The 27,133-nt window shown below is 41.3% G+C and overlaps 2 protein-coding genes across 2 annotated transcripts in view; both read right to left on the reverse strand.

The window, feature by feature from the left end:
* Window positions 1-3,012: 3,012 nt before the first annotated feature.
* Window positions 3,013-4,840, reverse strand: LOC310773237 (tetraspanin-17-like; the record flags this gene model as incomplete). The annotated part of the gene is made up of 4 exons (XM_083633126.1): window positions 3,013-3,157; window positions 3,249-3,396; window positions 3,583-3,664; window positions 4,025-4,840. The coding sequence occupies 4 exons, from the start codon at window positions 4,838-4,840 to the stop codon at window positions 3,013-3,015; spliced, it is 1,191 nt and encodes a 396-aa protein (XP_083489252.1).
* Window positions 4,841-7,224: 2,384 nt separating this feature from the next.
* The window catches only part of LOC310772720 (serine palmitoyltransferase 2-like), a 66,074-nt gene continuing 46,165 nt past the window's right edge, over window positions 7,225-27,133 (reverse strand). Inside the window, exons 12-20 of the mRNA XM_083632603.1 lie at window positions 16,095-16,121; window positions 14,132-14,233; window positions 13,839-13,980; window positions 13,065-13,152; window positions 12,430-12,649; window positions 11,140-11,400; window positions 9,375-9,507; window positions 8,375-8,513; window positions 7,225-7,529 (exon numbers count right to left, since the gene is read on the reverse strand). Coding sequence (XP_083488729.1) covers window positions 7,496-7,529; window positions 8,375-8,513; window positions 9,375-9,507; window positions 11,140-11,400; window positions 12,430-12,649; window positions 13,065-13,152; window positions 13,839-13,980; window positions 14,132-14,233; window positions 16,095-16,121 — 1,146 coding nt within the window. The 3' untranslated portion in view covers window positions 7,225-7,495. The remainder of the gene's footprint in view (window positions 7,530-8,374; window positions 8,514-9,374; window positions 9,508-11,139; window positions 11,401-12,429; window positions 12,650-13,064; window positions 13,153-13,838; window positions 13,981-14,131; window positions 14,234-16,094; window positions 16,122-27,133) is intronic.

A 27,133-nucleotide genomic window follows, 5' to 3' on the forward strand; every position in this document is an offset into this window, starting at 1 on the left:
CAATACTGTAACACAACAATTGGGTAGTTACTGAGGAATGACTCAGGAACGAACCATTAGTTCATGATTAGTTCATGAATAGTTAATAGGTAGTTCCTTAATGGTAGTTACTTAAGAACTGACCATTAGTTACCATGTTAACGAACCAGTAAGTAATGATTACTTCCTTAAAAATATATATTTGTTATTTTTTTTCTTTCACTAGTTCATGAGTAGTTAATGGGTAGTTCCTTAATGACCCTTAATGGTAGTTCCTTAAAGATCCTTAATGGTAGTTACTTAAGAACTGACCATTAGTTACCATGTTAACGAACCAGTAAGTAATGATTACTTCCTTAATTTTTTTCCGCTAGTTCATGAGTAGTTAATGGGTAGTTACTTAAGAACAGACTATTAGTTACCATAGTTGTTAGTAGGGAATTAATCATTAGTTCAGGATTACTTCACCATTAGTTACCATGTGTGTGCCCCTCAAGTAAAGCAGGCAATCATACTTAGTTGTTACTAGGGAATTCATCATTAGTTAATGGTTACTTTAAATGGTAAATGGACCAATGGTAAATGGACTGCATTTATATAGCGCTTTAATCCAAAGCGCTTTACAATGTGCCTACATTCACCCATTCACACACCGAAAGGCGGCCAGCTGCCACGCAGGGTGCTGGCACAGCCATCGGGAGCAATTTGGCATTCAGTGTCTTGCCCAAGGACACTTCGACAGGCGGACTGGAGGAGGCGGGGATCGAACCACCAACCTTCTGATTAGTGGATGACCTGTTCTACCTCCTGAGCCACAGCCGCCCCCACTTTCAAGTTCAAGTTCAAGTTTATTAGTGTCCCAAAGGGCAAATTGAGTTGCAGCAGATAAGGCATACAGATAAAGACACAGACAAGAACAACACAAGTGACCTGTTAACATGTTACATGCATGTAGTTGAGAATAAATAAAAGGCTAAGTGAAACGTCAAGAACCTTGTTTGTGACACACAGTGACCGATAAGTGTGCAAGGTAGCATTAAAGTGCACAGCGATCAGTAAAGTGCACAGACATGCAGCGACCAATAAAGTGAGGTAGCAATTAAAGTCCACAAATGACCAGTAAAGTGCACAAAGTAATGGAAAAGATAAATCAATAATAAAAAACAACAAAAGCAATAGAAACCATAAAATCAATAGAAACAATAAAACAATACAAACAGCGGCGGTTACAAACATAGTTACCATGTTTGTGCCCCCTCAAGTAAAGCAGGGCTTCAGCTTAGTTGTTACTAGGGAATTAATCATTAGTTCATGATTACTTCACCATTAGTTACCATGTTTGTGTCCCCTCAAGTAAAGCAGGGCTTCATACTTAGTTGTTACTAGGGAATGCATCATTACTTCATGATTATCTTACCATTAGTTACCATCACCCTACCTATAACAAATAAATACAAGAGTTGTTCCAGGTGAGGTTTGAACCCTTGGCCCCAAGATCGCAAGATGATTAGTCTGGTTCTCTACCAAATGAGCTATTTATGTATTTATTTGTTTAAGTTTCAGATGCTATTTGCACCCAGGTGTAAATAGTCAAAGTGCTATTTTCACCCGGGTGTAAATAGCCCATATGGCTATCCGGTTGAGGCACGTGAGGAGCTGTCAGAGGAGAAATCTGCAGTTCCAGAGAGAAGGAAATCGGGATTTTGTAAAATGCGCATTTCACAAATCCAATCGCGGCAGTTCTTTGTATGCATTGTATGCATATCAAAAATCATACGATCAGAACCAGGACAAAAATATGAGCAAAATAACACGATATGAAACATGACATAAGATTAAAACCACACAAGAGCAATAATAATATAATTTGAAGGAGAAAAACAATAATACTCAGTAAGCAGAATAGTAATATACATGAGAAGAGAAAAGCAGTAAAGATTTGATTTGATTTTTATTTTGATCTCTTTTAGCTCATTGGCTAATCTTCCAAGAGTCCACATTAAAAACATTACAGCATACAATAATCATAAAAGTCCAACATACAATATTACAACATTACAGCATCATGTCAGAGCAAGGTGCGATGAAAGGTAAGGTGAGAGATGTCATATTATACATCAGATATCGCACTCTGAGTCAGTGTTACAATCAGTCGGTCATATTGCACTCCAAACTTGTGCGAGGTAATGTGTGTGTGTGTGTGTCTGTGTGTGTGTGTGTTTGAGCATGAGTGTGTGTGTGTGTGTGTGTGTGTGTGTGTGTGTGTGTGTGTGGTTTATTTGTTGATGAGTGTTATGGCCTGTGGAAAGAAGGTATTCCTCAGTCGGCTGGTGCGTGTTTTGGGGGTCGTGTATCTCCTCCGAGGGCAGGAGGGAGAACATACAGTTGTGCAGGTGAGTTGAGTCCTTGATGACCTTGCATTTTGTGTGTCTGTCTGGAATCTAAGTCATGAAATCATCTACCCTGCTGGAGCCACAGCTCGTGGTGTACATGATGATGACCTGAAGATTTGATTGCATTTGTGCGTTGGTTCGTTTGTGTTCAAACAGCCACAAATCGAACGGTTCAAATAGTATTGCCAAGCCTGCTGGGTGTAGGCTATATTTCTTGATGATCCTCACGGACCTCCTGAGGCACCACTGGGTGTATAGTTCTTGATGATCCTCATGGACCTCCTGAGACACCGCTGGATGTATAGTTCTTGATGAGCCTCACGGACCTCCTGAGGCACCTCTGGGTGTAGTTCTATCCTCACGGACCTCCTGAGGCACCGCTGGGTGTATAGTTATTGAGGATCCTCACGGACCTCCTGAGGCACCGCTGGTTGTATAGTTATTGATGATCCTCACGGACCTCCTGAGGCACCGCTGGGTGTATAGTTATTGATGATCCTCACGGACCTCCTGAGGCACCGCTGGTTGTATAGTTATTGATGATCCTCACGGACCTCCTGAGACACCGCTGGGTGTGTAGTTCTTGATGCTCCTCATGGACCTCCTGAGACACCGCTGGGTGTGTAGTTCTTGATGCTCCTCATGGACCTCCTGAGACACCGCTGGGTGTGTAGTTCTTGATGCTCCTCATGGACCTCCTGAGGCACCGCTGGGTGTGTAGTTCTTGATGCTCCTCATGGACCTCCTGAGGCACCGCTGAGGTCTTGATGATCCTCACGGACCTCCTGAGACACCGCTGGGTGTGTAGTTCTTGATGATCCTCACGGACCTCCTGAGACACCGCTGGGTGTGTAGTTCTTGATGATCCTCACGGACCTCCTGAGACACCGCTGGGTGTGTAGTTCTTGATGCTCCTCATGGACCTCCTGAGGCACCGCTGAGGTCTTGATGATCCTCACGGACCTCCTGAGACACAGCTGGGTGTATAGTTCTTGATGATCCTCACGGACCTCCTGAGACACCGCTGGGTGTATAGTTCTTGATGATCCTCACAGACCTCCTGAGACACTGCTGGGTGTATAGTTCTTGATGATCCTCACAGACCTCCTGAGACACTGCTGGGTGTATAGTTCTTGATGATCCTCATGGACCTCCTGAGACACTGCTGGGTGTGTAGTTCTTGATGATCCTCATGGACCTCCTGAGACACCTCTGGGTGTGTAGTTCTTGATGATCCTCATGGACCTCCTGAGACACTGCTGGGTGTGTAGTTCTTGATCCTCACGGACCTCCTGAGGCACCACTGGGTGTATAGCTCTTGAAGAGCCTCACAGACCTCCTGAGGCACCGCTGGATGTATAGTTCTTGCAGTCTGGGAAGCTCACATCCGGTGACAAACTGAGCTGAGCGCCTTACCCTCCCACCCTATTATTGATGTGACCGCTACGCTGCATATGTAATCTGATTACTTACTGCTACTGTGGCTATTAAAGTGAATCTGAAGCTGAAGCTGATTTCGGTCTTTGGGTGAGTGTATGTGATGATGTTGCGCAAGGACTCTCTGGATGAAAGTAGGACAGGGAGAAAAATGTTGAATAAACAGGGCCCGAGTGGAGGGGTTCCTACACATCACCTCTCCTGTGACTACTGACGTAACAGTTTGCTTTGATGGCTTTGACATTGCTCACCAGGTCCTGAGCCAGGCGGATCCCCAAAATCTGTAAAAGTACAACACCAACAAAGATCCCAGCTACTACAATCAGGTTATCAAGAAGCCACTTCTCAAACTGCCCCACGCAGCCATTGGTGTAGATATATTCCTGCTGATCCAACTCCCCTTGAAGTCGAACGCCATATCCACACTGTGTGTTGATGATGTCCTCAGCAGGGTCTTTGACACAGCAGGAAAAGGGAACTCCACAGCGCTCCTTATTGGGGTTCAGGTCAGCCTCAGTGCAGTTGAAGTAGATGTTCAGATTCCAGTCATTGGGGCCAGAAGCTCCACAGCATGACCAATATTCCTGAGCAAAGTCAATGAGGTTCTGCAGGTCAATGTCATCACGGTAGGCCTTGACATTATTGTTGATGAATAAGTTGAGCTGGTCTTTGATCCAATCCTTAAAGACGAAGGCGAGGAACCCTGCAGTCATCTCCAGGAAGAAGATACAACCCAGGAACACTGAGAAACATTGAAGCAGGAAGGTGTTCTCTCGTAGGGCTCCAAACCATCCAGCAAAGCCCACGATCAACATCACCGCTCCTACCGCAATGAAGAGCCAGACGGGGTCAAAGCCCCCCAGGCCTGTGATGGATGAGATATTGGACAGCACACCCTTCTCCGCCCATGCCCAGAAGCCGATACCCAAGAATGCTGCTCCAAGTAACCACAATATAATGTTGAATCCGAACAAGGAGTATTTTATGCACCAGCTAACTTCGGCTACTTTCAAATAATATGTTCTACTCATTCTTCTAATCTTGTAATGAGAAATGGCTAGCTGGCAAGCTAATTAGTACGACTGGCTGAGTGACATCCTTGATGACATCACTGATGAGATCACAATTGCTCGAGTGACATCGCTAATGACAACATCACTACATCACTGATGACATCACCCACATATCAGCTAACTTCGTCTCCTTTAAATTACTAGGGATCTCACACGGTACATGATCAGTGATGTCATCAGTGATGTCACTTAAGCAATTGCGCATTGTGACATCAATTATGATGTCATAGGCATCGTGACATCAGCAGCAGTGGCCGAGCTGTGTAGCTCGGTGAGCTGCAGGGCGGGCAAGGCCGCGCAGTGGGCAAGCCTAAAGGTCCTTACACACGGGAGCGTTTTTTTTTCATGCGTTTGATTCGCACGTCAATATTTTTTGAACCTATATCAGTCAATGCAACCGTGCATACCAACGGTGAAGTTTCGCTCTGAGCGTTATTTTTTTTATTTTTGTCCCACTGACATCATCAGTGATGTCATCAGTGATGCAAAGTTGAGCAATTGTGCACTGTGCATGCCAATAGGGCAGGCTATATGCCTATGTATCATCAGTGATGGTATGACATCATTGATGACATCGGTATTAGGGCAATCACCTAATTAAAAAATTATACTTCTAATTAATTTAAGATATTAAAGTGTTAACATAAATGTTCTAAAATAAACTATACTGCAAAGGAGGGTTCCCACAGCAGGTTTTGACCCCTGGTCTACCAGAACACAGACGACTGCACTGACCACTCAGCCACACAGACAAACCCACAGACCTACCTGTCTGTTGTTGGAGGATTGTTTCTGATTGGCTGTTGAATGAAGTAATTACTTGGAAATTAAGGTCGGAAGAGGTCTCTCGGTGGCCCAATGGGTTGAGTGTGTACGATGTAAGCTCAGTCCTTTACACTGACCCGGGTTCAAATCTGGCCTGTGGGCATTTGTTGCTAGCTAATTTGTTGCATGAGCATTCAATCTCTCTCCCACACCTCTGTCTTTCTCTCACTATACAGTACTGTATGTCTGTCAATAAAGCATTTACAGTAAGTCTAAAATAAAAAGCATAAAGAAAAAGAATGTTAAAAAAAGATCAATAAAACATTTTCTTTAAAGTGAGCAGGGAGAAGATGTGTTCGGGCCCTCATCATGCAACATTTATAATTTATGAATGTTCATTTAACACAAGCCAAGTAACGTTAAACTTCCTCGATGCAGAATATCTCCTGGTGATGGTGATGATGGTGATTTTTGTAGTGATGGCATATGTGTAGGAACGTATGTGTATGTATGGATGATGTGGGGAATATAGGAGAACGGACCGGAAGTATAAGATACAGAGTGGTAAATAAAGCTTCCTAAAAGGTTGCTCATGTCTCCCGTCTGGATACTTACATAAGGCATGTTACAATTTTCGTCTGATGATAGATAGCAAGGATAGGAGGGGAGACCGGGGGCAATTGTAACCCGTAACATTTTCCCCTCCAGATAACATCCAATACAGCAATCATCCTATGAGAAACACGTGCACCAATTGATATATTTTCACTGAGAAGGACAAGACTATAATATTGAATTTAAGGCAAGAAGTCGATGTTACAATTGCCCCCTTGGGCAATATGAAACGAACGGTCAATCTGTTGTTTTAGAAGTGTTCTGGGCTTTAAGCTTTTGAAGAACATTATAATCATACACCTTGACAAAAGAAAATACTTCAGCCTGGACTCCATTCTTATTCTCAGCTATCTTCTCATTAAGGAATTCTGTCTTTGCTTTCTTTATCATCCGATTCACCTAGTTTCTAAGTTTTTTATATTCACAGAACAGTTGTTCATCCCTAGATTTCCTAAACTTGGTAAAACAGTCATTCCTTGACTAAATTGGTCTTTAAAATATCACGTCAAAATGGCTGTTGTGTCTATTACACTGCAGTTGATGTGATCTAAGCCACTTTGATGTGTGATGGTGTTGGTCCAGCCTAGCTTCTTTTACTGTATGTGTTCATCAGACTTTCTCTGACATCCCATGGTTAGTTAGCACTCACAGTTTTGACAGCAAAGAATATCAAAAACACACATACCTTAGAAGCCATATGAGGACTTTCATATATATATATTTTTTAAACCTTGTTACAGAATATTTAATTCCTATGAGTGAGTTAGATGTACCACTAGAGGTTGCTATTGTAAGATGAAATAGCCAGATGAAAATATAGTATAAAGATTGTGTAAGTCCAGTTGAAATCTTTGACAATGTGCTGTTCCATTATAACCTCATATTTATGTTATGCCTATGTAATAAAAAACAAAACAAAAAACAACAAAGAAGCCATGGATCCCATCTGTTCCTTTATTTGGGTTATAAACACAATTTTATCTTTTACTCCATTTTGGGGATATTCCAAAATAAATGTTTGATGTTGTTTCTCATTATAGCCCTAGATTCTGCCGCTCGAGTGGTCAAGGTCATGCATGTGTATTGCGCATCATTTGAATAATCTCTTCATTATGTTCAATCTCCATGCTTCTCTGTGGCATTTACATGAATATTGCGTTGCAGATACAATACAGCAGCTGTTCTGTCTGAATGCCTATGGGATTATTGACAGCAACACAAGGCACATCCATCTTACTGTGGAGAAATGCTCACAATTGTCCGGATGCTGTGGAGCAGAAAAAAAGAGAGAAATTATTTCATCAGGATGCACATAGTGGTTTTCAAGAGCTCCCTGGAAAGAAAGATGTGCATTTTGTTGTGAATTGCAATATGGGAAAGCTGGTTTGAAATATGACTAGAAATATCGCGCACTTCACGCGCTCATTCCTAGCGTGCCTCGCTCGCCTGCTCAAGCAGTTGAGCAATTGTGCACCACGCAGAACCGCACCGTCGCCGGCCCCGCCTTATTATAGCGGTGAGATTTGAAATAACTTGCCCCCTAGTTGTGCAGACCCCCCCCCCTCTCCCCGATACTATGCTCCATGTAAATGGAATGAGCTCCAAATAAATATTCCATTGGAGGGGCTGGTCCCTCAATCAATTTAGTAAATAAATACATATAAATACAAATTTGTTCAATTTTAGTCTCGCTTGCCAGACTATCTCCCTGTAGTTCAATTGAGATCTCTGTTGGCTGACTTGGAGAAGCGTGATTTCAGGTATTTTCTTTGAATTGGATGTTGCCCCTTGTGTTGATGTCCTTGGCCTGTTTGTTGCGTAGGCTAATTTGCTGATGTGTGCTATGTTTCCGTGTGATTGTATTTATTATTTTAAATGTACTGTAATCTTGCAATAGTTTCACATGTGCTGTAATCAGGGCATCCTCGAAGAAAGAGCTTGCTTTCAATGGCCCTCCCTGTATAAATAAAGTAAAGGTTAAATAAATAAAACATTTCACATCATAACTGGCCGAGGTGTGGAGCTTTTTAAGTCAATAGACTAGCGATTATAAATGGGTGGATTTAGTGAGCCAGAGCATGAGTCATGGGGAAAAAGATAGTGGAAAGTTACCATTGGCCATGCTTCATCAGTTCAATAGCATCGTTGATCTGGTCCATCTTCATGTGATGGGTGATGAACTCATCCAGCTTCACCTTGTTGGCTAGGTAGGCATTCACCATCTCAGGTACGCCGTCCTTACTCTTAAAACCTGACCCACAGAATACATCAAAACATTTACATTTGCTGGATTTAGTCGACTCTTATCCACAGCAACTTACATTGAGAAAGCAGGTATGGGTTTGGTCGCTCAAGAACATAAGAACATTTTGGCTTCAGTACAGGATGGTCTGTCTATCCACAACACTACCTTATTGTGGTTTAAAGCCCCAGCGTGGAACTTTCTGCTGAACATCAGCAACAGTGGCCTCTGCTCCCACAAAGAGGTAATTACAGATGCTAATAAATGCTACACTTCCCTGTTTGTACATTCAGATATCAGCCTTATTTTACTGTTTCTGCTTGTACTCTCGCTCCAAGTATCCCCAAATATTGTTGCGTCAACTTGTTGTATTGAAATAAGACGCTAATCATGCCGCTAATCAAGCTAGCAAGCGATAAACATACTCACTTCCTAAACATCCTTCACAATAAAAGTGTCCCTGTTAGTTTGGGCTTGAAGCAGGAAATTAAGTTGCAAACAGACAATTTGACATGCTCCGGAATGGCGCCTCAACCTTACATGGTGCAGGAAACAGTCTTTTGGCACAGAGTGGGAATGATAGAGGCACCATTCTCCATATTAGGAGTCAGTGTACCATCAACATAATTTAAAAGCTGTTATATTAAGGTAAAAAAAGTTACATATTCAGGCTTTAAACAAGAGGCAATAAAACCAAATTGAGAAATAAGTATCAAAGGTTAATAAGTGAACTAAGGAAGCTGTGTACATTAAAACATGATGATGTCTAATGTTTGATTATTTTTTTGATTACGATTTCCCTCACACTTACAGAGAGGACTCTAACATCAGTCAGTGATGATGATCATATTTGACTGACAGGTGTCTCACCTCCAAACAGGGAGCCCTTCCATGTGCGTCCAGCGATGAGCTGAATGGGTCGGGCAGCGAAGTCCTCCACGTCTGTCCAGCCAACCAGCACACTGACCCCCCAGCCCTTCAGACAGGACTCCAAGGCACTCCGCTAGAGGAGAAATGGCACAGGGTCAGTTACAGACATGGACTTGTGACTGGAAAGTTCAAATCCCTAAGGGGAAAGTCAATAAGTAGTACTCCCTAAATTACTGTTGAGGTGCCCTTGGGCAAGGCACTCTCAGTGGCCAGCAGTAATGGACAGCTCTCATCAGGCCCGGCGTTAGGGGCGCGCCTGACCGGGCCGGGCCCCCCCATTCAACAAACTGGCCCCCCCATTCAATTTTTTTTTTTTTTTTTTTTTTTGCTAAAAACGTTTTTCCGTTTTTCTGTTTTAAAGTTTAACATGGAATCTGGCTGTCAATTAGGCATTGATTAACTGAATGCTATTGCTAACTGTTACTTTGAACATCCATTTGCAATGATTCTGGCTGGATATTAACTATTGTAAATTTGTCACAATGAATGCAATTTGTGCACAATGTGTAAATACACTTAATATTAATTGTTTAGGCCTAATTATTTGTAAAGTCACAACACATTAGAGATGTGTGTAGTTCTTCACAGATTTAGCCTCTTCATTTTGCTCTCAAATGCACCAGGTTGACGAATTTTACTTTAAAATGTACAAAATCTTCTTCCGGGGGAGAATCCCCCCAGACCCCCCTTGGGTAGCTTGGCCCCCCCAAGCTAGGGGCAGGCCCCCTCTGTAACTTGGGTCTGGAGCCGGGCCTGGCTCTCATTATGAATGTGAGTGAGTAAAAACTCTATGTGAACTGTGAAGCAGGATCACAGAACGTGAATGAGTAGAATGGTCTTTCCCCTTCAAATCAACAGTCCAGGATGGTCGGAGTGGCGGCCATTTTTATGTGTAACGTTGGGCTAGCTTCCATATAAACTGACTTGTGTCAATTTCCTGAGGTGAGGGGTTTACTGCTTTGGAGTGGACAAGTGGCATTGTAGCTGAATTAAGTTGTCACCCACCACCACCACTGGAGGTCTTTTACAAGTTGCTGCTGTATTGGTCAAACGTTAACATCTGTGCTGGAAGTTGATATACATAGCTGAGCTAATTGCTTTCAGCCCATGTGCATTAGCTGTTTGAAGTTACTGTATACCTGCACTCCCGATTTCTCCCACTGTGCTCCCCATTGGTCATTTCTCTTGTTAATCTCCTGATTTCATAGTGATACAAATAAATTGGCTGTTTCTCAGCATCAGTAGCACATCTTGATAGGTTTACTGTATTTCAGAGGAAAGGGGGCTAAATAATGCTCCAAAGTTAGGCTAAATTCTGGTGAGGGGGCGGAATTCAAAGGGGTCCCTTGACCTCTCACCTCAAGATATCTGAATGTTGGTTCTATGGACATGCATTTACAGTCTCCACTATAAATTACAGTATGTTCGTTTATAGCATTGAAGCAGCTATATTAAAGGTAGCTGTTTGATGATGAGTACCAGCTTTTAACGAGAAGCTAATGAGAGAAACCCAATCTTTGATAATTCTATGTTAATGCCAAATTACCATATAGCAAAGTGTAATAGTGGAAGGACCGTCCTCCCCATATAAATTCTGTGAGCAGGGTCTTCCGACAAACAGAGCAAGTGAGTTCACCTTACTTTCCTTGGATAATTATAATGATGTTTTGATGACAGATAAATGAGAGGAGTGTAATTTCCTCACCATGACTCCCACACTCCCAACACATTCCAGGGAGAAGTCCACTCCTCCGTTGGTCATCTCTGACAGCACTTGGCTGATGGGTTTGCTGTGGTCCTTGGGGTTGATAAACTCGGTAGCGCCGAACACCTTGGCCTTCTCAAACTTCTCCGGGTTGATGTCCACAGCAATGATCCTCTTGGCTCCCGCGGCCTTGCAGCCCATGACCGCAGCCAAACCCACGGCTCCCAGGCCAAACACAGCACATGTGGAGCCCGCTTCCACCTAAAGAGAAAGAGATTAGGGTCAACACACTGCACTGTTATGAACACCATTCCTCACTGACCACAGATAGTCATGTTTATATCCAACATGTTTATATCCTACAAATAACACACATTTTAAGCTTGTCGCTTAATGCACTTTTTATGCTCTTTTTCAAAGTTCGGTTGTGATGCTTTTAAATGTCTATTTTATCCTCTTCTTTTATTCTTTTATTTTTTTGTGTCATCCATTTTATGTGAAGCACTTTGAATTGCCTCTGTGTAGGAAATGTGCTATAGGCTACAAATAAACTTGACTTGACTTGACATTTCCACTTTGAAAATATGTACGCCAAAGCCAAAAGTTGAGACTGGAGATGGTGCGTCTTATATCCAGACAGCTGCAACTACAACAACATTGGTTGTGCTTATAGGCAACTAAAACAACTTTGGCTGTGTTTATAGGCAATTCAAACAACTTTGGTTGTGTTTAGGCAAGTAAATCAACAGTTTAGGTTCAGCTTAAATAATGAAAACACTTGACTCATGGTTGAAAAATTTAGACTTTGGATACGCTGCAACGCGAACACAGGTCCCGGAGTGTTTTACACCTCCACCACCTCCACCACTGCACCTTAAGGGGCGCTCCAGCTTATTTCAATGTCATGCTACTTCCTGGTATGCTATTTCCTGGTACTATGCTACTTCCTGTTTACAGCTCCCGACACTTTGGCATGTGCACTGCATGCAATTTGAAAGTGGAAAGTCATGTTATTTGTACGCAGATTGAAGAGAATGGGCTGTTATATCCGATGTCTGACCAGAGAGATCATGCCGGCGTGACAGTCTGCAGTGAAACCTGCCTCACTTTGGAACTGCTAACTCACCTAGAAGAAGTTCATTAGACTACTTTCTATGGAGAGTTTGAGTGTCCCATGATGGTCTAAATGCTCTTTCAGTGACTTCTGCATTTTTAGCACAAAAATTGTCATTTTTAACGATACTAATTCCTGTCCATAGGCTGCCCAATGGCCTTCAAAGTCATATGCACCTTGGCGGTGTTGACAGCGGCTCCATATCCTGTGCAGACCCCGCAGCCAAGGAGACAGACTTTGTCCAGAGGTGCTGCTGGGTTGATCTTAGCCACAGCCATTTGGTTGACCACAGTGTACTGGGAGAAGGTACTGGTTCCCATGAACTGCAGCACCTTCTGGCCCTTACAGGTAAATCTGCTGTCCGACTCCGACATCACATCGTAACGATCACTGGCCCTGCACAGGAGAGTGGATTAAACAACATTTCCTTTATCGAGGTGTCAAGACAAAACCTAGAGCAGCTCCACTGACAAAGACATGGAGAATTTAATTGGAGGATACTAAAATGTTTGTTTGAGAATAAGTCCAAGTTTTGTCCCAATCATCAAAATGGACTTTAGCAAATACACACACAACTAAGCATGATTGCGCATGTGTGTACTTGCTTTGACTCACAAAGCCATTGTGTTGAGTTGAATGAAAAGATCAAGTTGAATAGGGAGTGCAGATTGGCTGGTCACAACAGAAAAGCAAGCACACAAAAAAAGTCCTTTCGAGGTTTTAATACCATAGTCTGGGTAGGGCAGCAGCAGAGCAACAAACACGTTTCGGCACGTAGGCCTGAATTCAGTGACACTGGTAGTGAGCTTACCATCCATTCTCACACAGGTTGGTCTTAGGACTCTTGCAGAAGCGACATTCTCTACATTGAGAGATGAACAGAGGGATCACATGGTCTCCTGAAAGACACACAGAAGAAATGTGTCAAGCACATTTTAAAGAGTAACGACACCCCAGCCTGACATTGACAGTGAAGCCTGGTCTTGTTCTTTAGTGTTGGCTAATGTTGGTTGGAAATAATATTTCCAGACAGCATGAAATAATATTATTTCATGCATGAAATAATATTATTATTTCATTATTTCATTATCTCAAGATGTAAACAAAGAAATGCACTTGGCAATAGTATGATGTACCAACTAACTAGCCTGGGTAAACCCAGCCTCCACGTGACCTCTATCTATGTGCTATCAGTCGCAAGTCGCTTGTGACTGATAGCACATAGATAGAGGTCACGTGGAGGCTGGGTTTACCCAGGCTACCAAACAAGCATACCTACATGTTTACACCTCAAGCGAGCGTATACACTTTTTGAAATTGTATGCCATTTCATCCAAATCTGTCATTTATATTCAGCCATTCAATACACCAGAAAATTGCATAAAAATACTTGAGTGTCTGTTTTTTTTTCTTTCTTTCTTCTTTTTTAGATCTGAAACATTGTGGATAAGCAATTATATAATTTGATTTATATATTTTTTGTATGATTTTTGTCCCCAACTAAGTTCCAGTGCTATTGTACTTATGTGTGTTTTCGTTTATGTGCGTATTTGTACATGTTTTTCCGACTTGATTATTATAAGACCTGGCTGGAATTCGGTGACTCCGGGCCCGACGCTCTCCACGATGCCAGCTCCCTCGTGGCCCAGGACTGCTGGGAAGCCATCCTTGTGCTTTCCCTCAAACAGGTGGTACAGGTCAGTGTGGCACACCCCGGTCGCCACGATCTGTACCCAACACAATGGAAACACTGATGCTTAAATATTGTTGTTCTGACAAGATTTTCACATAAAAATATACCCGACATATCACCCTACATCATGAAGTGGGACTCTAGAGGGTCCTCACAAGTACAGTAAGTACACAAATGTCTCTCACCTTGATGCGGATCTCGTTGGCCTGAGGAGGAGCTACTTCGATGTCTTCAATCACCAAAGGCTTGTTGGGCTCCCAGGCCACCGCTGCCTTGCACTTGATAACCTGAGTCACAGCACAATAATCAGCATCCTATCTGAAGATACTATAGTATAGTATCTTCAGATAGGTATAGTAACTATACTGTATAGAAGCCATTCACTTGCTGCACTATTCCCAAAACACATGAAAATAAATAAAGCAGTTGTTTTCACCTTTGATATGTGCAACATAAACAAAAGTTTTGGACTTGAATTTCAAATGTAGTTCCCCTGAGGTTAGTGTCCATTTGTCGAATGAACCCTTGGACTTCCAACACTATCTTATTTTTTTGGGTACTAGCATCCCATCTCTGCCAATATCAGCAGTTATGCAAGGCAGTCTGGATACTTTCAAATAGTCCGACAAGGCAAGCCAAAACACATGGGCTGTTAAACTTCAATGACCTCAGAGAGAAGAGAAATGGAGAGAGAGGAATACAGCTAGAGACCAGTATAGTGATAAGAGAGAGACGGAGAGAGAGACAGAGCAGAGAGGGGAGGGGGCTACTTACGAGACCATTTGATTTAGCTATTATATCTATCCTAAACAACTATTCATCCTTATTTTCTTGCACTAGACTTAAGTGCAAAGTTCCAGATGAAATTCGACATAGTTTGGTTTGCTTGATTTTTGGGTAAAAAGGTTAGGTAATTATGTGTCAAATAATCCTTACATATTTGTAACTAGACAATTCAATTGTCATTGTCAGTGGTAAACTTAACTTAGTACTACACCCATCCACTGAATCATCATGCACACAATGAAATTTAAATCGAGTTTTCAAACACTATATCACTTAAAAATCAGATATTCTTGTAAACAATTTTATTAATGTGAGATCCTGTTATATTGCTACCTGTTATTTTTGCTTTATTGTCTAGTACAGCATCATATACATGTAGCTTATTTGCAGTCGTCTGTATAACACAAATGTGTCAAACAGATGATATATATATTTATTTTTTCAATATTTTTTTCCCGATTTCTTTTTATCCCATATTACTGCTAATTCTAATTTATTTATCCTGGTTGCTGCTCCACCCTCTGCCGATCTGGGGAGAGCCGAAACTGACACACAGAAAGGCCCTCTTGACGACCCCAGCCGGGCGTTGGGCACTCGAGGACATGTGGACGTGCACGCACTCCTTCAGCGCTCACAGCGTCTCAGGTGGGAATCGAGCCCAGGACCTTCTAGCTGTGAGGCGACACCGCTACCTACCACTGTGCCACCGTGCCCCCTAGTCAAACAGATAATATTATGTGACATTGGCAATATTCCTTTACATATCACAAAAAACTCCAAAAAGAGCAAATGAAGCTTGGTGCACCACACGTGTTGATTGTAGAGCAGCAGTTGGGTTAGTGTTAGTGTTGATGAATTCCTCATCTTTCTTCTTCTTTTTTAAACCTTTATTTATACAGGGGGAGTCTCACTGAGAGCAATGCTCTTTTTTTCAGGAGCCTTGTTCACATTCACACCTGGAAGCTGACCAGTACAACCACAGTCTGATCTGCTGGCCACTGATCAGCTCCACTGGAGCAGTTGGGGTTAAGGGCCTTGCTCAAGGGCACCTCAGTGGTGGTAATAAGGGAGGGGCAAGCGCTGTCTTTTCACTTTCCCCACCCAGATTTATCCTGCCGGTCCCGGGGATTGAACTGACGACCTTCCGGTCACAAGCTCGCTTCTCTAACCTTTTGGGCCACCACTGCCCCTTCTTACTAAAAGCTTAACTAGGGACAGGAGTTGGAAACTAGCAATAGCTATAAACTCTGTATGCAAAACATCAGTTACTTTAACTTGTTTTAAATTAGTGAAATGTTACTATGTAAACTTGCATTGTCCCTATCAAATAAACGATAAATAAATAAATGATTGTAGACCTACCTTTCCAGCAGTTGCCATACTTTCTTGCTGTAAAGAGTTCAGAAAGAAGAGAAGAGTTGGGAGAAGCTCGGGACAGGAGTGAGAGGAGGAGCAGACTTGAAGTTTAAATACTACTGTAATACAGACGGGTTAACAAACATCCAGAAGGGGAGGGACTTTGGACGTTTCTGAAGGTGCTATGAAATTACCATGGCCAATGGTAAGTCAAGCCAGGTAAATTGAGCCAATTTTTGACAAATCGTGTAGAGAACACCATCCAAATACTTATCCTAATGTTTTTTCTTTATTAAGTCAGGTCTCCTAACATTCTATGTAGAAAATATTAATATATTACAACAAATAAATAAATGCTTAGAAAAGTGTCCCCTTCCAAGACAACCATTCTATGATCAGGTAAAATGGGCCATTTGTTCATGCAGCTAAAATGGGCCAGTGATACTGCACACGAAAACCACAATTTAAAATGAAAATAAAATGAATTGTGTTTAGAAATGTGTGTGTGCGTGTGTGTCAGAGATAGGGACTTGGACTTGAGACTTGACCTTGAGTCGCACTTAAGTCACACGCACAGTAACTTGAGACTTGCTTGAGACTTGTCCTCAAAGACTTGAGACTTGACTTGGACTTGAGATTTGGGACTTGTGAGCAATCTTTAGTTTTGTGTGTATTAATAAAGGAAAGGTCTACTAATAATAATGTCAACTAATCAATGCTGATGCTGTATGCTAATTGAGTGTGGATAATACAGTAGGGTATAATACAGTAGCCTTTCTGATATTAAAATCAGAAAGATATTAAAATCTGGATGCAAAAAAACTTTCTGAAACCCAACTGTGACAAATCTGAGATCATTATCATTGGCCCAAATTCCCTGAGCCGCTCCACCCATGATTTTTCACTCACCATTGACGGCTCCATTGTCACCCCCTCCACCCCACCCTCTCCTTCCTCCCGCATGTCAACCAGATCACCAAAACCGCCTTCTTTCACCTTAGGAACATTGCCCGTCTACGCCCCTCACTATCCTTCTCTGCTGCTGAAACACTGACCCATGAGATGGGCGAAAATACATCAAAAAGTATTTTGATACAAATTACAAATACTTGCTCAAAAAATGTATCACAATACAAATACAAAATACTGGTCTGAAAAATGTATTTGAAATAAAAATACATATTTTGTATTTTGAAAATACATAAAAATAAATTTTATAAAAACTGATAAAGAGCTGCAACCATTAGTCAATTCATCGATTCATTGCCAAATATTACATGAATTGCCTATTTTGATAATCTATTAATCATTTTGAGCCATTTCTTTAAGGAAAAATGTCCTAATGCTCTTATTACAGCATCTCAAATGTGACATTTTCTTGTTTCTTTAGATGGTAAATCGTCTCTTTAGTCCTCTGTGACAGTATTCTCCTTTGTGTACCCTCTAACACACAAAAAATATTTTTATTTCTTTTACCCTCAATTTTCTAGGGTGGGCTGAGATTATTTTTGGTTGGGCTTCAGCCCACCCAAAAAGGGTCTTAAACCGCCCCTGCGAGTGTCATCCTTCAAAAAAGCCCTCAAAACCCACCTCTTTACCCTTGCTTTCAACCCATGATGAAGTACATTTCTTTCTCACCTTTCTAAAAAAAAATTCTCTATTAAAGTTTTTGTGTGTGTGTATTGTAAAGCGTCTTTGAGCGCTAGGAAAAGCGCTATATAAATCCGATGTATTATTATTATTAGTAGCCTACATGCTTTGAATCCCTTAGTTTTAGCTATGCAGTGTTCTAAGCAGACTGGATGGCATGCAGCAGATGATAGAACACTCATCCATAAAATACTTGACTTGCACTTGTGACCAAAGACTTGAGACTTGGACTCTAGCTCAAAGACTTGAAAAAAATGACTTGTGAGCATCTCTGGTGTGTGTGTGAGTGAGAGTGTGGTGTAGATATGGAATAGCATAGCATAGCATGGGTGAGTGTATCAGAATTTGGCCAAATTTAACTGAACCTAATACATGTAGCTCATTTCACGTTAAGCTAAAATGGGTCAGTCACTAAAAATGCTTTTTCATTCAAGTTATTTAGCAAACCACATTTTTTCTGATATGGGCATCAAAACGTTAATTATGTCTAGATTGGTTCCTTAAAAATACTTTAACCTTATTATTGAAATGTAAAAGTTAGTCACAATTTCCTTCACCATGTCTCCACATAAGGCCCTGCCCACCCTAGTAATCTCGGACCAATAAAATAAATCATTATATGTCAAGGCCTGTTTTGGCAACAGTTTGAAATAATTTGCAATGATTAGCTTTTAATGTTGAAGTGCTATTAAGCTCCAACTTTATCTGGCCCATTTACCTGATGGCCCAATTAATAATTGACCTGACCTCACCCTTACGTTTTCCGATAAGAACACTTAACACTCCTTGTAGACCTTTTCTGACCTGAAGGGAACGTTGATTCAATATTTACAGTTAGGTTTGTACTTTCACACCCACAGAGCTATACAGTAGATTCACATATAATGCCCTAAAGTTACCCCTGTGTTTCACTGATTTTGTAATGATACCAAGCTGGTTCATGACTTTTGAAGCATTTCAATCATGAGAGACTTATAAGATTGTAAGAAGGTTAAAAATATAGGTAACCCTTTATTTTACAGGTACCCTAGTTACATATGAACTATTTGTAATTACACATGAACACCAAATGTAATTACACAGTAATTACCAATAGTTCTAAATTACGTTCATATGTAGTTACATTGTAACAGACCTGTAAAATGGAGTGAGTCTGTTCAACTGTAGTTCATATGTAGTTACATTGTAACAGACCTGTAAAATGGAGTGAGTCTGTTCAACTGTAGTTCATATGTAGTTACATTGTAACAGACCTGTAAAGTGGAGTGAGACCATTCAACTGTAGTTCATATGTAGTTACATGGTACCGGACCTGTAAAGTGGAGTGAGTCTTTTCAACTGTAGGTCATATGTAGTTACGTGGTACCGGACCTGTAAAGAAGCTCCCGGCTGGGACAGAGATTGCTAAAACCCAGTGGTGGATTCGAACCACTGAACTTCTGATTGCAAAGCAGGCAGCTTTAACCACTCAGCCACGACGGCTTTCCAAATTTCATGGTGGAGTTTAAGAGGATAACTGTATGTCAGTCAGATGTAGTTGCTGTCACTTCATAGCTTTGTTATACACAGAGACTTGGGGGGAAATATTGATACTTTATTTAGTTGTAGGTATGATTTTGTCCATGCAGAATTCCCATACAAAAATTCTAATAAAAGTATTGTAGGTATAGAGGTAACAGTGAAACTATAATCAAAATAGCCATTCTTCTACATTCTAATTGTTAGCTTATTGTAAATGAGTCATTTCCCCATCAATTTCCCAATTTCTCAATTTGTTGGGGACCCAGTCGAAGCCCCTCAAAGACTCCCCCCTATTTGCTAAATAAATTGTATGCATTGTGCTCTAGAAACATTTAGTTATATTTAAAGATTTTAAATAAAAAAATACATTCTAATAATTTTCTGAATTGTGGTGTAAATATTCCCATGAGCCATTTACAGCTCATGGGGGGGGCTGGCACAGTCACACTGCAGAAATGCATTCACATTAATCAATATTGCCTGCCTTTCAAGCTACAACTAACAAAGTATCAACATTTCCCCCCAAGTCTATGCTTATAATAACAAAGCTAGGAAGTGACAACTACATCTGACTGACATACAGTTATCCTCCCAAACTCCACTAAGAAAGTTGGAAAGCCCTCGTGGCTGAGTGGTTAAAGCCGCCTGCTTTGCAATCTGAAGTTCAGTGGTTCAAATCCACCACTGGCTTTTAGCAATCTCTGTCCCAGCCCGGAGCTTCTTTACAGGTCCGGTGCCATGTAACTACATATGAACTACAGTTAAATAGACTCACTCCACTTTACAGGTCCGGTACCATGTAACTACATATGAACTACAGTTGAATAGACTCACTCCACTTTACAGGTCTGTTACCATGTAACTACATATGAACTACAGTTGAATAGACTCACTCCACTTTACAGGTCCGGTACCATGTAACTACATATGAACTACAGTTGAACAGACTCACTCCATTTTACAGGTCCGTTACAATGTAACTACATATGAACATCATTTATAACTATTGGTAATTACTGTGTAATTACATTTAGTGTTCATGTGTAATTACAAATAGTTCATATGTAACTAGGGTACCTGTAAAATAAAGGGTTACCAATATATAATACAATGAAACAAGATTAAGGTTTGGCATGTAGCTCCATGACGACGCTCCTCCTGTTATGATGAGGGGAGGCCGCCAGGAATGCAGAAAATATAAATACCCCCATGGGGAATTCCTCTGGAGCCATGACAGTGGTGGGAGGTGGGGCAATGAACGCAGGAACATGGCAACTGCAGAGTGACAACATGATGGTGGTGAGTAGTAAACCACATGGTAGGGAGGGAGAAATATGAATGGACAGGGTGTGGCTTATGTAGTCTTCTTGATTGAAATTACGTCTAAGAATTCACTTTGTGAAAATACATTTACGCTTCGAAAGTAATAAAAGTGGTCCTCATTTGTGAAGAAGATCTTGCTGAACACAAACTGTGGTTTCATAAACCTTTGTTAACCACAGACCTATTATTTCATGCATTTAACCAAAATCCCCATATAAAAATCCCATTGACTTTTACATGTAGCTAAGAGCCGGAAGTGCAGGGACTTCTGGGGAAGCCTACAAAAATACGTCTTCCCTGCAGTAGCCTGTACTCTATACCCCCAGACCACAACATTCATTTATTCCCATGTCAATAACTCAAGTAAACAAGATGTGAGATCTGGTGATCTGGACACATAGGGGATGTGCAGTATACATGTTAGTTTATTGTTATCATGATTATTGGTAATGTATACGGTTATCAGCATGCATTTTTGTCAATGTCTGACTGGACTGTCTAATCTCTATATGATGGCAGATATAGATTATTTTATGGATTGTGGTTTTCATTATGGTTTATATGTTAGGTTAGGTATGCAGCTATCAATACACACTCCAAATCAATATGCAGTATAAATATGCCTGGACTGTGATGGCTGTATAGACGATCGATTATTGCCGTTTGAGGGCTACAGATGATTGATCAGTTTATTTCATGTGATTTGAACGTGTCTGTGTCTACGTGTCTACCTGGACCCTACCTACCTTACCTATTCCCTAATCATCTTTGTGTGGGCTATAGCCTATTGACGTCTTCTCAATGAGGGAGTGGTGGCTGTAAACACAACACATGTTAAGATAACCTAAGACTCAACCAAGACTCTACAGTGGATATCAACACACTTTCAACATTGTGTGTATTTATGACCGCAGGCCTGATAGTCTTTGGGAGATTTTGGCTGTAAAGTAAATGTAACAGGTAGAGCTTGAGCTCATGTAGATCTCTGCTGGTCCCTATGACACACCCCTGCTATGGGAGACTTCATTTTAGCAAATTGACCAATGAGCAGCAGCCACACACACCTGAGTTCCATTCTCCCTCATCATAGAGAGGGTATTTAAGAACAAAGAGCAGCAGTGATCATTCTTCCTCCTTGGTTCTGGTGTGGTGTGCTCCAGTGTCATAGCAAAAGGTAATGTTTACTAGTGCTGTTCACAATATATTTATGAGGGAATCTCCCAACATTTTATTAATTGATTCACCTCCTTAGATTGCTCCTTCTGGACCTTCCCCCCTCTCCCCCCCCCCATGTCACTGACGGAACGGGGACCAAGGTAAATTATTTTATTGGTGCTTGTAATTGTAAGTTTTATATCTTGTACTAATGGCCATTCTTAAATAGGGACCGGCAGTAAAGCCCCAGCTACCTGTCCAGTGGAGTGTAGGAATGCCCCCCTGACTGACTCCTGTTGCAATGGGGTTATAGTTTGATGCACCAGAGGTATTATTCATTTCCAGTTGGGTAACATTGGAAAGGGTTAAAGGTCCGACCTTAGTATTAATTTGTATTTTGTTTCTTTGTGCAGGTTATCGCCCCCTGCTGTTTTGCCTTAGTTATCTTTATGATTTAGTTTCTTATATTTAGTTTGTTGTTCCCATTTACTTTGCTTGTTTATTTCTGTTATTTTCTGACAAACCAGCTGTTTCTCCCCCCCCCCTGATCTTGAGTGTGGCTGTGGTGGTGGGCATTGGCAGCGGAGGGGCCCCTTCCCTATTGCATGCTTCTGTTAAATGTGCGCCAAACACCTTTTTGCTCACCCTTTGCCGTGCTTTTGCTGTGCTTTTGCAGTGTTTTTGCAGTGTTTGACCGTGTGGTGCACCTCGTCGGCCTCGATCGTTTAGCAAGCCTCCCCTAGCCTTCGGCCTCCTCCCATCAATTTCCTTTTCCCCCCCGCCTGGTAGTGTATGAATTGGCTTTTTATTGTGTTTTTGATATTAGGCAATTTTAAACTAATCTTAATAAACTAAAAGTGTTTTTATTGCAATTGTAAAATAAAACTGTTCATACTTCCCCCCTACCACAGCTTCCAACATTACTTCCTTTGCAGGCCAACTTTTCCTAAATAAACAAATCATTTTGTGAGCTTGAAACCACGTCTGTGTCTCTTTACAACTTGACCTGTGCATTTTATATAGTGTATTGAGCAGTATTTCCTGGGGTGCAATCCCCTAGGTGGCGTTGTTGGTAATCCAAGGTTCCAAAGCCTCTTAGTAGGCTTGGTTACATAAAGGTAAAGTCCCACTGATTGTCACACAATGTGTGAAATTTGTTCTCCGCATTTGACCCATCCCCTGGGGGAGCGGTGAGCGGCAGCGTGCGCCGCGCTGTGTAAGTGGCCACAACATAGTCGGCCTGGCCATCGGGAGCACCGGGACAAAGCCCGGTGGGCCGCTTGACCAGGGAAAAAAATTATAATAATAAAAGAAAAAGACAGACAGTGAACCCCAGCGGCCCACTTTGGGAATGCTTAAAAAAAAATAGATATTCCTCTAAATCTGGCTTCAAACGACCAACATTTTATAAAAACAGCCCAAAATTTCCGCTGCGAGCTTAGGTTACTGTCAAATTGCTCCCTCAGAATTTTGGCTTTCTCTTGTGTTTGTGCGTCGATGGAGCAGGGGTTGCGGAGTACCTGCGCCGCGGGCTGGTCTGGGTACAAAAGTCCAGGGCCGTTTTTGAGGCCCAGTCTGACCCTGGGCCACACCCTTTATAATTAGGTCCAAGGCAAGCATGCAGTAGCCTACTGGGAACCTTCTTGCGAGTTAGGTGCAACGACGCCCATGCATAATTGTCTGTGCCAATTGTACGTATGGATGCCAAACTTTGTATGAACATCCGTTCTAGATCTACAACTTTGACTTTGCCATAGGACTATCTGTGCCCTGCCAGCATATGCAAAACAGTGTACTCTTTCAATTTCCAGAAAATTGTGTCCTGGCCAGAACTTCATGGCAGTTTGACAAAATCATGGTAAAATTTGGTAGACTTGGGCAAAATGGCTGCATTTGACAGAATGCAAGATCTGTGCCCACAAGTCCAACAAACTGTAACGATTCAACCCATAGAGAGCAATACAGCAGCAACTTTCTGTCTCGTGAGTTAGTAATCATTCACTCTTTAATGCATGCATGATAAAGTCATATGAACGCTTTGAACCACACGCTGCAGAACAATACTTGTCCCTATAGTTATTTTCTATTTAAAGAAAATAAAAATGTGTCACTTTAAAGCTCACAAACATTTCACAACTCTAAAGTTGTGCATTTTGCAGTAAAGAGTCGATCAAATTAGTCTAAAATACCCTGTTGCAAAACGGCCAAGCTGCTCCCAGCTTTTATTATGGGCCAATGTAAATGCATGATGAATTAAAAATACTGCCTCAGTGTGTTAAAAACGAAATCACATGTTCCAAGTTTTGTTTAAATATTTTAATTACCTGTTGATATCATTAACATGAGTCAAACATTACATATTAATGATTGGCTATGTGGCCAACAGTGCATTTTTCTATGTTCCAAGTTTTGTTTAAATATTTTAATTACCTGTTGATATCATTAACATGAGTCAAACATTACATATTAATGATTGGCTATGTGGCCAACAGTGCATTTTTCTATGATCAAATGCATGACAATTATGCACTTGGACTATTGGTACCATATCAAGTTATGTCTAGAACACATCGTGTCAAACAGGAAAATCAATAGGGGGGCCTAGTTTTCACCTGGTCAATGTCATGGAAGCAGGTAGTCCAAATATTTGGTGCCCTTGTCCTATAATTATGGAGAGCACTGTAAAATCAGATTTATTTTAATGATGTAGAATACTGTAAAATCTGATTGATTTTCAACCCTGTTTGATAAAACAGCATTCATTAGGACATTAGGCCATAAGGTCTTCGGTTTCATATAATTGTGCTTTCATATTAAAACTTTATTTATGCCTGCCTTCAGTATCATTTGAGGATTTCCCTGTGTGCAAACAAGAAAAAATAAAAACAAAGACATTCTCCATCCATTCGAGTAATATTGTACCTCTTTGCCTTTGAGGATAAAATAGCCGATGGACAGTCATTGGTAATTGCGAGACAGTTTTGAGACACTGTGTTTATACAGTAAGAAAACGATTTGTATGAGTCACTTTACACAAATATCTCCATTTACAGTAAAAGGATAAACAATGATAAAAAGAGAAAATAAAAACAAGCTGACAAAAAACCTCCCTTGTCCCCCGATCACAACTTATTCTGGAATGAAGTGGAGTGAGTTCAGGTTTTTCACAAGCCACCTAAACACAGTGTATATCACTGAGCACCATTGGCTGTGGTGTATAGCAGCTTCAATGACTAGTTCTCGCTGTACATGCATGAGGATCTACAAAGGGTTAGAAAATACGTGTCAGTAGTGCTTGCACTGAAGAGCATGCGAGTGATGACCAACCAACAGCTTGTTAAGGAACGTTATAGGCAAAAGTGCGGAAACGCGCTATTAACAGGATCATGGAAGTGGGTGTACACTCGCCTCCCTTCACACTTTGCTTCTAGTTCTAGTTGTTTGACCGTCACAGGACATTCCAACAGTAGCTATTGATAGTATTCTGTGACATCACCACACGGCCATCTTGGTAGGAAAATAACAGGTGATTGTAATCAATTAACAGGTGATTACAATCAAGTGTCTATTGTAGCGCCAAATTGGTAGTAAAATGCTTGTGACATCATGGGAATATTATGAATAGGCAAAACCTCTGCAGAGGTGTGAGACACATCGGCCACAAGCTCGGCTGCTACGCGGCCTCGCCCGCAGCTTGGCTGCTGCGTGGCCTCGCCTGCTCTATTCGCATGCGCAGCGCACAATCGCCTGCTCTATTGGCATGCGCAGTGCACAATTGTTCAACTTTGCATCACTGATGACATCACTGTCACTGATAATGTCACAATGCCTATGACATCACTGATGATGTCACAATGCCTATGGCATCATCAGTGGCTATAACATCATCAGTAATGTCATAAGATGATTTTGGTCAATAATGCCACTGATGACATCACTGACGATGTCGTAGACATTGTGACATCATCTGTGGTACAAAAATGTAAATAGAGCCACAACAAAGGAAGAATCTGGAGCACACGGGTCACTGGTGAGAAGGTTTCTTTAATAGGCTAAGTGCACCAACGTTTTGACGCAACGCGTCTTCATCAGGGTCAAACAAAAATGACAGAATGACAGCAGTTTAAATATAAACCTTCTCACCAGTGACCCGTGTGCTCCAGATTCTTCCTTTGTTGTGATATCCTCCTGTTCTGAGAAGCACCAACCTCCCTCTGTGGGGGAGCTGAAGCGCAAGAGATTTCCTTCTTCAAGGTAAATAGAGCCCACTTGCTCACTTTTTATATGAAGGAGGATATTACAGACTTTGTAATGATACAAAGCTTGTTGAAAATCGGTCAGTGTCCCTTTAAGGAGCTGCTGACAGCCAAAAATAATGATACAGTAATAAAGTTTTGGTCTCACATGATCTTTATGTCAAATTCAGAAGGTGATATTGAAATTCTGCAGGAAACACTGAATCTTCTACGATGAAAACAACAAAAACAGCTTCTACCGAAAAATACGACTATTGGCATCTATCCTCAGAAACCACAAAACACTGAGGCTCTCTTGGCTCCTTTGTGAGTCCATGGGACAAAATAAAAACTGCTGAAATAAATGAGTTATGTGCAAGTATGAAAGTCTCGAAAGACTTGGCAGGGAGATCTCTGAGACATGAAATGGTACAAATCATACCAATGTAAATTATGTACATTAGTCAAGAGAATAACATAAAATGACACTACATAATGCAGTGATTTTGACATGTAACATAGGGAAGTAGAGGTATTACAGCACCTATTACCCCAGTGGCTGATAGCAACAATTGTCCTTGAAAGTTCTTGATGTGCGAACCGAGAAAAGATGAAAAGGTATATAAAATGGTTTTGGCTTGGCGCCCACTAGAGGTTAGTGGTAAAAACAGTCTTGGATCCTCCTAAAAACAATTCTGTTGAATTTAAGCATTGTTTCACCAGGGAATGCAACAAGATTCAAACTTAAAATACAGTACATGTACCAACCATGCTAAAAGGGCAATTAACAAAAGTGTCAGTGTTGAATAGAGCATTTTTCCTACCTGTATTCTTTACAAATAGCATGTATACAGTTGCAGTGTATAGACTGATGCTTCAAGAATTAAAGCAGTTACAAGAACCTTGATTTTGCGTTGCTTTTCGCAGGCCCTGTGGACAAAAGTGGTAGTGTTTTCCCAGAATGAATGAATGAAGACTGCATTTCCCATGAGCACCACCACTTCATGTCATAAAGATCTTGGATAGTGCATGCATTTGTTTTGGAAGCAAGTGAAAGACAGACACTACTTTTATCCAAATACAAATTTTCTTTTTAAACAGCTGTTTGCAGGATGCATAGTGATATGGACTGACTCCAGGACAGGCATTTAGAATAACTAT

This window comes from Poromitra crassiceps (assembly GCF_964638095.1).
Source record: "Poromitra crassiceps genome assembly, chromosome: 3".
NCBI classification, from domain to species: domain Eukaryota; kingdom Metazoa; phylum Chordata; class Actinopteri; order Beryciformes; family Melamphaidae; genus Poromitra; species Poromitra crassiceps.